The following is a 9,317-nucleotide window of genomic DNA, read 5'->3' as shown; positions in this document are numbered from 1 at the left end:
TTGAGACAGAGCCTCGCTCTGTTGCTCAGGCTGGAGTGCAGTGGCTTACTGCAACTTCTGCCTCCCGAGTTCAAGTGGTTCTCCTGCCTCAGCCTCCTGAGTAGCTGGCATTACAGGTGTGCGCCACACCACACCTGGCTAATTTTTGTATTTTTAGTAGAGACAGGGTTTTACCCTGTTGGCCAGGCTGGTCTCAAACTCCTGACCTCAGGTGATCCGCCTGCTTCGGCCTCCCAAAGTGCTGGGATTATAGGCGTGAGCCATTGCACCTGGCCTAAATTAGTCCTTTTTTTTTTGAGATAGAATCTCACTCTGTTGCCCAGACTGGAGTGCAGTGGCACAGTTTCGGCTCACTGCAACTTCTGTTTCCCATGTTCAAACGATTCTCCTGTCTCAGCCTCCCGAGTAGCTGGGATTGCAGGCACCTGCCACCATGCCCGGCTAATTTTTTGTATTTTTAGTAGAGACGGGGTTTCACCGTGTTGGCCAGGCTGGTCTTGAGCTCCTGATCTGGTGATCCACTCGCCTCAGCCCCCCAGAGTACTGGGATTACAGGAGTAAGCCACCGTGCCCGGCCCTAAGTTAGTCTTTAAATAGCTTTCACATTCAGATGACAATCAGCACTTATTCCATACTTTACTAAGATAGAGTGAGCAAGTTATAGAGTTAAAGATCTGGACCAGGTGCAGTGGCTTATGCCTGTGATCCCAGCACTTTGAGAGGCCAAGGCAGTAGTATTGCTTGAGCCCAGGAGTTCTAGATCAGCTTGGGCAACAAAGTGAGACCTCATCGCTACTAAAAATTAAAAATATTAGCTGGGTGTAGTGGCACACACCTATGGTTCCAGCTACTCGGAAGGCTGAGGTGGGAGGATCACTTGAGCCCAGAAGTTAGAGGCTGCAGTGAGTCATGATCATGCCACTGCACTCCAGCCTGGCAGATAGAATGAGACCCTGTGTCTCAAACATAACAATAAATAGGCCGGGTGCGGTGGTTCACACCTTTAATCCCAACACTTTGGGAGGCTGAGGCGTGTGGATCGCCTGAGGTCAGTAGTTGGAGACCAGACTGGCCAACATGGTGAAACCCCGTCTCTACTAAAAATATATAAATTATCTGGGCTTGGTGGCACACACTTCTACTCCCAGCTACTTGGGAGGCTGAGGCAGGAGAATTGCTTGAACCTGGGAGGCAGAGGTTGCAGTGATCCAAGATTGTACCACTGCACTCCAGCTTGGGTGACAGAGCAAGACTGTCTAAAATAATAATAATAAAAATAAATGAAATAATTTCTAGTTTTAGGGGAAACACCAAGCCAAATAGGATTCACGAGTTAGTGAAAGGCACATCTGTAATGACAAACTAGAAGGTTTTCTAGATGTGTTTCTTCTAAAACTTTGTAATATGTGTAACTTCATCTGGCTGGTTACGTGTCCAGAGTTTCTGATGTGGCTACAAATACCATGAGGGTAGGGAACATATTTATTATGCGCATCACTGTTCACCAGAGCCAAGCACAGCAGGCCTGGCCTACAATGGGCCTTTAATCTATGTGGAGTGAGAAATGAATGAATGAATGAAAAGTACTTGAGACTTGCAGGCTTGGGAGTCTCAGACAAAGGGATGGGGCTGAGGGAAGGGATGGAGGAAAGGAAGTGGTATATGGGATCCTATAACTGCCTGCTTCCCCCCACATACACACACCCTGCAGGAAAGACCCCCCACCTGTATTCTCATAGCATCCTGGGCCTGCTGGAACGGAAAGAGACCAGAGCAGGAAACCCCATCGCTCACATTAGCCCCCACCGCCTACTGGCAAGGTACCAGCTCCCAATGAAAGGCACCACAGAGCCTTATAATTCCCACCATGTCCCCCTGCCTCCTGCTGTCCTACCCCTCTTCACGCCTACCTATTCTCCAGGAAGAACATGGTTTCCACCAAGATCCAGGACACCAAAGGCTGCCGGGCGTGCTGTGTGGGTGAGAGAGAAGCTTCACGGGTGTGCAGAGAGTGGGGGGGGCCGGGCCAGAGGAGGGGCTTGAGCTGCATCCACCTGAGGTTACAGAGTTAAGGCAATGTGTCCAGAACCCAGAAGATGGGTGGTAGTGTGGGCCTTGTGGGAGGGTGGCGAGGAGGGTAGAGAGCATTGATTTTGACTCATCCTTGCCCACGCCACAGCGGAGGGTGCAAGCTCTGGGGGCCCGTTCCTGTGCGGGGCATTGGAGACGTCCGTTGTCCTGCTTCAGTGGTACCAGCCCATGAACAAATTCCTGCTCGTCCGGGTAAGGGGCTTGGGAGAGTGCTGGGAACTCTGAGGCGTGGGTGGCTAAGGCCTTGCACCCTTTGCGCTTCTATCAAGAGCTCCGTGAAGCCCCACCTCCGTCGAGGCCCTGCCCACCTGCGGTCGCGCTGGAGCCTCGCCCTTCTGAGGCCATCCTGATCCTTAAGCGCCGCCCCTCACACCTGGGCCTAATTATTCCTCAGGCTCAGTGCTGCCACTCCCAGGGTCTCCTAGTACAGCCCATTTAGAGCCTGTCCCTTTGAGTCTCTAAGCAGGTTTTGCTATCTTTGGGGCCCTGCCCCTCTGCCGCCAAGGTGGCATGCCCCCACGTGGAAGCCACACCCACTCGGAGGCCACTCCCCCCGTTTTCACGGAGGCACCAGGCCTTACCTCCTGACATTTCTAGTCGGCATATCCCAAGACTTGGGGCCCTGGTTCGGAAGTCCCAGGCCGGCTCCAAGCCACGCCCCCTGAGGTCCCCCCTGGACCACCCCCTAGCCCGCCCCTCCCTGTGCGGCCCGCAGCAGGTGCTGTTCCCACTGCCGACGCCTCTGTCCGTGTTCGCGCTGCTGACCGGGCCAGGCTCTGAGCTGCCCGCTGTGTGCATCGGCGTGAGCCCCGGGCGGCCGGGGAAGTCGGTGCTTTTCCACACGGTGCGCTTTGGCGCGCTCTCCTGCTGGCTGGGCGAGATGAGCACCGGTGAGTGGGGCGGAGTCTTGCTGAGGGCGAGGCTGCTGGGGGCGGGGCTTATCAGGTGCGGAAGGGCGGGGCTGGAGGCGGGGCTTCGCTTAGCCTGACGCACTACCAGACTGAGAAAGGGCTGGAAGGGCGGGAAAGGGAGAATGGCAGGTTTTAGTTAATTGGGGAGACTGATGATGGGGTGGGGCCGGGATGGTGGGCGAGGTTTAGTCTACTTGCTTGGGAACTGAGGCAGTGGCTAAAGCAGAGGTACTGGCCTTCTGGGGGTGGTGTGGGGAAAGGGGAATGGGGTGGGGTCAATCCTTAACCCATCCCCCCCAAACAGAGCATAAGGGACCAGTGCAGGTGACCCAGGTAGAGGAGGATATGGTGATGGTGTTGATGGACGGTAAGAACCCTCCTCCCTCACCTTCCTCCCCATCCCTCCAGCTGCGGTCCCTAGATCTCTGCCTCCGAACTTGTGCTTCTCAGAATCCCCTGAGCCCCTATCGGCCTTGCCCCTGTCCTACATAGCTTTCACACTGAATTTATGGATTGGTCCCTTAGTAACCCTCTGAGCCTTGCTCACAGTTCTTAAAACTGTCTATCTCCTTCCAGGCTCTTTGAAGCTGGTGACCCCGGAGGGGTCCCCAGTTCGGGGACTTCGCACACCTGAGATCCCCATGACCGAAGCGGTGGAGGCTGTGGGTCTGTGCAGGGATGGGAGAGCCCAGGATCAGGGGTGGAGACTCAGGTGATCCCCAAGGGTAATGGGCATTGCTTTCTCCCCAGCTATGGTTGGAGGTCAGCTTCAGGCCTTCTGGAAGCATGGAGTGCAGGTGTGGGCTCTAGGCTCGGATCAGGTAAGCCCCTCCATCCAAACTCCACATCGCTGTCCCCCGGCCTCCATCATCACATCATCATGTTCATCAGATGGGCTCCGAAAACTCCTGAGTCAGAGTGTGAAGTCCTGGAGGGGAAGCATCTTCCAATTTCAGTTCAGACAGATCCCCTTCTTTGCCCGAGGATTTATTTTTTATTTTATTTTTATTTTTATTTATTTTTTTAAGACAGTTTCGCTCTTGTTGCCCAGGCTGGAGTGCAATGGCGTGCCCGGCTCACTGCAACCTCCTCCTCCCGGGTTCAAGCAGTTCTCCTGCCTCGGCCTCCCAAGTAGCTGGGATTACAGGCATGCGCCACCACAGCTGGCTAATTTTTGTATTTTCGTAGAGACGGGGTTTCACCACATTCATCAGGCTGGATGGTCTTGAACTCTTGACCTGGGGTGATTCACCCGCCTTGGCCTCCCAAAGTGCTGGGATTACAGCCGTGAGCCACCACACCAGGTCATATATATATATATAATTTATTTATTTTTGGAGATGGATTCTCGCTCTGTCACCCAGGCTAGAATGTAGTGGTGCAATCTCAGCTCACTGCAGCCTCTGCCTCCTAGGTTCAAGGAATTCTCCTGCCTCAGCCTTCCGAGTTGCTGGGACTACAGGTGCATGCCGCCATGCCAGGCTAATTTTTTTGTATTTTTAGTAGAAACAGGGTTTCACCGTGTTGCCCAGGCTAGTCTTCAACTCCTGAGCTCAGCCAATTCGCCCGCCTCGGCCTTGCAAAGTGCTAGGATTACAGGCATGAGCCACTACTCCTGGCCATTTTTATATACTTTTTGAGACAGAGTCTCGCTCTGTCACCCAGGGAGGAGTGCAGTGACACGATCCGAGCTCACTGCAGCCTCTGCCTCCTGGGTCCAAGTGATTATCCTGCCTCAGCCTCCTGAGTAGCTGGGATTACAGGTACACCCCATCATGCCCAGGTAATTTTTGTATTTTTAGTAGAGAAGGGGTTTCGTTATGTCGGCCAGACTGGTCTCGAACTCCTGACCTCAAGTAATCTGCCCGCCTCAGCCTCCGAAAGTGTTGGGAGTACAGCATGAGCTACTTCACCTGGCCTGTTTGTCTTGGAGATACGGTCTCTCTCTGTTGTCCAGGCTGAAGTGCAGTGGTGCAACCATAGCTAGCTGTAGCCTTGACTTTCTGGGCTCAAGCAATCCTCCCTCCCAGCCTCTCAAGTGGCTGGGATTATAGGTGTGAGCCACTGCACCTGGCTGCTCTTGGATTTCTTGAGTCCCAATCTCATCCTGGGCCACTGCTGTGACTTTGGACTGGCAACTTTGCTTCTCTTTAAGCTTCTGTTCCCCAACTGTAAAATGGGGACCACTATAGAGATATATGGATAGTTAAGACCAGACTGTCTGGGTTGGAATTCAGCTGAGTGACCTTAGGCAAATGACTTAACCTTCCTGTGCCTCACTGTCCTCATTTGGAAAATGGTGTTTATCTCACAGAATGCTGTGTCAGACTTTGCCCTTACACTTCAGTATTTTTGTTTATTTATTTATTTATTTTTGCTCACTCAGTTCCCTCCCTCTTTTTGAGACGGGGTCTCGCTCTGTTCCCCAGACTGGAGTGTAGTGGCACGATCTTGGCTCATTGCAATCTCTGCCTCCTGGATTCAAGCGATTCTCCTGCCTCAGCCTCACAAGTAGCTGGGGTTACAGGCCACCACAGCTGGCTAATTTTTGTATTTTCAGTAGAAATACAAAAATTATCTCAGCTGGAAATCTCGGCTCCAGTGGCATGCCCGGTGGCGCAATCTCGGCTCAATGCAATTTCTGCTTCCCAGGTTCAAGTGATTCTTCTGCCTTAGACTCCCGAGTAGCTGAGACTATAGGCGTGCACCACTATGCCTAGCTAATTTTTGTATTTTTAGTAGAGACGAGGTTTTGCCATGTTGGCCAGGCTGGTCTCGACCTCCTGACCTCAGGTGATCCACCCACTTCGGCCTCCCAAATTGCTGGGATTACAGGTGTGAGCCACCACAGCCAGCTCCGTGCTTTCTTTAAGGGAGCCATGTTTGTAGTGACAGTGGAAATATCTTCCAGGCACTGAGACACACACTTTTTTTCCCTAGCTGCTACAGGAGCTGAGAGACCCTACCCTCACTTTCCGTCTGCTTGGCTCCCCCAGGTATGTTGTGGGGTGGGGTGCAGAAGGACCTGGGAGGGGGCTTCTGATGTGAACAGAGTATTCTGAGGTGTCCCCACAAGGTATCTCTAGCCTGGACAGTGTCTCACCTGGTCACCCTGCTTCCATCCCTGCCCCCTAGAGTCTATTCCCTGCACTGCAGCCAAGGGGGCATTTTCTTTCTTTTTGTTTTGTTTCTCACTGTACTCAAAGGCTGGAGTGCAGTGGCACGACCACGGCTCACTACAGCCTTGACCTCCCAGGCTCAAATGATCCCCCACCTCAACTTCCGGAGTATCTGGAACTACAGGCATGTGCCACCATGCCCAGCAATTCTTTTATTTATTTATTTATTTTTTATTGAGATGGAGTTTTGCTTTTGTTGCCCAGGCTGGAGAGTAATGGCACAATCTCGGTTCACCACAACCTCCGCCTCCCAGGTTCAAGCGATTCTCCTGCCTCAGCCTCCCAAGTAGCTGGGATTACAGGCATGTGCCACCACACCCGGCTAATATTGTATTTTTTAGTAGAGGTGGCGTTTCACCATGTTGACCAGGCTGGTCTTGAACTCCTGACCTCAGGTGATCCACCTGCCTCAGCCTCCCAAAGTGCTGGGATTATAGGCATGAACCACTGCACCCGGACAATTTTTTTATTTTTAAATTTTAATTTAATTCTTTTCTTTATAAAACATTTTGTTTATTTATTTTTAACACAGAGTCTTGCTCTGTTGCCTAGGTTGGAGTGCAGTGACACAATCTCAGCTCACTGCAACCTCTGCCTCCCAGGTTCAAATGATTCTCATGCTTCAGCCTCCCAAGTAGCTGGGTTTACAGGTGTGCACCAGCACGTTTGGCTATTTTTTTTTTTTTTTTTTTGAGGCGGAGTCTCGCTCTGTCGCCCGGCCTGGAGTGCAGTGGCCAGATCTCAGCTCACTGCAAGCTCCGCCTCCCGGGTTTATGCCATTCTCCTGCCTCAGCCTCCCGAGTAGCTGGGACTACCGGCGCCCACCACCTCGCCCGGCTAGTTTTTGTATTTTTAGTAGAGACGGGGTTTCACCGTGTTAGCCAGGATGGTCTCGATCTCCTGACCTCGTGATCCGCCCGTCTCGGCCTCCCAAAGTGCTGGGATTACAGGCTTGAGCCACCGCGCCCGGCCACGTTTGGCTATTTTTTGTATTTTTAGTAGAGACGGAGTTTCACCATGTGAGCCAGGCTGGTCTCAAACTACTGACCTCAGGTGATCCAGCTGCCTTGGCCTCCCAAAGTGCTGGGATTACAGGTGTGAGCCACCACACCCGGCCTGAGCTTGAGCTTTTTCAAGAGTAAAGGAAAGTTGTTTTCTAGAATGTTCCTTGACTGTGTTTGAGGTTTCCAGGTTCTGCATTTTGGCCAGCAATACTGCAGAAAGACATCTTTCTCAGGGCATCATTTCAGGAAGTACATGATGCTGGTTTGTCCTGTTACTGGTGATATTAATTTTGATCATTTGGTTAAGCCAGTTCTCTCCAGTGTGAAGTTGCTTTTTTTTCCCTTTTTCTTTCTTTCTTTTTTTTTTAAAAGATAGGGTCTCTCTCTGTCACTCCGGCTGGAGTGCAGTGACGCGATCATGGCTCACTGCAGCCTCGACCTCCTGGGCTCCATCAATCCTCCCACCTCAACCTCCCGGGTAGCTAGGACGACAGGCGCGTACTACACTACACCTGGCTTATTTTTGTATTTTTTTTATAGAGACAGAGTTTCACCATGTTACTCAGCCTGGTCTGGAACTCCTGGACTCAAGCGATTCACCTGCATAGGCTTCCCAAAGTGCTGGGCTTATAGGCATGGGCCACCACACCCAGCCTCTGTTTTTCTTTGTAATAAGAAGTATCTTTTGGGGGAGATTCATTGAGACTATGTAAATAGTCTGTAAATATGTTGTTTCTCATCAGATTTTCACCCACTAGCTTTATTGCTTTTTGTTTGTGTCTGTTTGTTTTTTGTTGTTGTTTTGAGACAGAGTCTCACTCTGTCCCCCAGGCTGGAGTGCAGTGGCACGATCTCAGCTCACTGCAACCTCCTCCTCCCAGGTTCAAGCAATTCTCCTGTCTCAGCCTCCTGAGTAGCTGGGATTACAGGCGTGCATCATCACGCCCGGCTAATTTTTGTATTTTCAGTAGAGGTGGGGTTTCGCCATGTTGGCCAGGCTAGTCTTGAACTGCTGGCCTCATATGATCGTCACGCTCGGCCTCCCAAAGTGCTGGGATTACAGGTGTGAGCCAACGCGCCTGGCCTGCCCACCAGTTTTAGAATCAATTGATTTCATCCCCGAATCTATTATTGTTAGGTGGTTACTAACAATAAATGGTGATTTTCTGATTCTATGTTTCCTTCTGCGTGCGTTAGTTGGCATTCTGCTCTAAGGAACAGCTGTGTCTTCTCTATCCCTTCTTTCTTTATACCAGCATGGTCTCATGGATTTTTATTCTGTGGGTTATAGTCTATCACTATCAAGCATGAGCCACCGTGCCCGGCCTTGTCATTATTTATTTTGAGGCACAAAGGGTCTCAAATTTAGCCAGTGGGAACCACTTTAAGGAACCCCTGTGTCCTTTTGACATGCCAGAAGGGTCATTTTAAAATCCAGATCTGATCATGTCACTCTCTCCCTGGTTAAAATCCTCTCATGGCCTCAAGATAAAGACTCAATCCTGGCCACAGCCCACAAGGCCATGATATCTCCAGCCAAGTCCCAGCCTTTCTCCCACCTCAAATCCTTTGCACAGGCTGTTCTTCCCGGCCAGAACACTCTTCCTTGCCCCTTCACCAAGTTCCCTCCTAACCCTCCTTCAGGCTGCGCCATCCATTCTCTGGGGAGTCTGGGCTGACCTCCTGGGTTAGGTCTCCCTGCCAGGCATGCCATGCTTTTTTCACGTAATTCACTGATTCATGTTGATCTCCTTCTCTAGAGCTTTCCAAGGGCAGGGACCATGTCTACCCGTTCACTGCTATAGTTCAGCATGGGGCTGGCACAGTCTCTATTAACTACTTTGTGAATGAGTGAATCAATGAACGTATGAATGAATAAATGAACTGACTTCTCTCTTCCTTCCACAGGCCTGTAGTGGTGGAGACACGCCCAACGGATGATCCTACTGCTCCCAGCAACCTCTACATCCAGGAATGAGTCCCTAGGGGGGTGTTAGGAACTAGTCCTTGCACCCCCCTCCCCCATAGACACACTAGTGGTCATGGCATGTCCTCATCTCCCAATAAACGTGACTTCTGCCTCTGCTGTCATCTTGTTTTTCTTGGGGGAAACCATTTCTGGATGCCCACTC

At 51.4% G+C, this 9,317-nt stretch overlaps 1 protein-coding gene across 1 annotated transcript in view; it reads left to right on the top strand.

Annotated features, from left to right (window-relative positions):
- The window catches only part of MAP4K1 (mitogen-activated protein kinase kinase kinase kinase 1), a 26,778-nt gene extending 17,507 nt beyond the window's left edge, over nt 1-9,271 (top strand). Inside the window, exons 20-28 of the mRNA XM_017887350.1 lie at nt 1,585-1,820; nt 1,922-1,980; nt 2,180-2,283; nt 2,807-2,981; nt 3,307-3,369; nt 3,579-3,668; nt 3,753-3,823; nt 5,943-5,998; nt 9,094-9,271. Coding sequence (XP_017742839.1) covers nt 1,585-1,820; nt 1,922-1,980; nt 2,180-2,283; nt 2,807-2,981; nt 3,307-3,369; nt 3,579-3,668; nt 3,753-3,823; nt 5,943-5,998; nt 9,094-9,163 — 924 coding nt within the window. The 3' untranslated portion in view covers nt 9,164-9,271. The remainder of the gene's footprint in view (nt 1-1,584; nt 1,821-1,921; nt 1,981-2,179; nt 2,284-2,806; nt 2,982-3,306; nt 3,370-3,578; nt 3,669-3,752; nt 3,824-5,942; nt 5,999-9,093) is intronic.
- Nucleotides 9,272-9,317: the final 46 nt, after the last annotated feature.

This window comes from Rhinopithecus bieti, unplaced genomic scaffold, assembly GCF_001698545.2.
Source record: "Rhinopithecus bieti isolate Rb0 unplaced genomic scaffold, ASM169854v2 scaffold_15776, whole genome shotgun sequence".
Lineage (NCBI taxonomy): Eukaryota > Metazoa > Chordata > Mammalia > Primates > Cercopithecidae > Rhinopithecus > Rhinopithecus bieti.
This window is presented reverse-complemented; position numbering and strand designations above follow the sequence as displayed.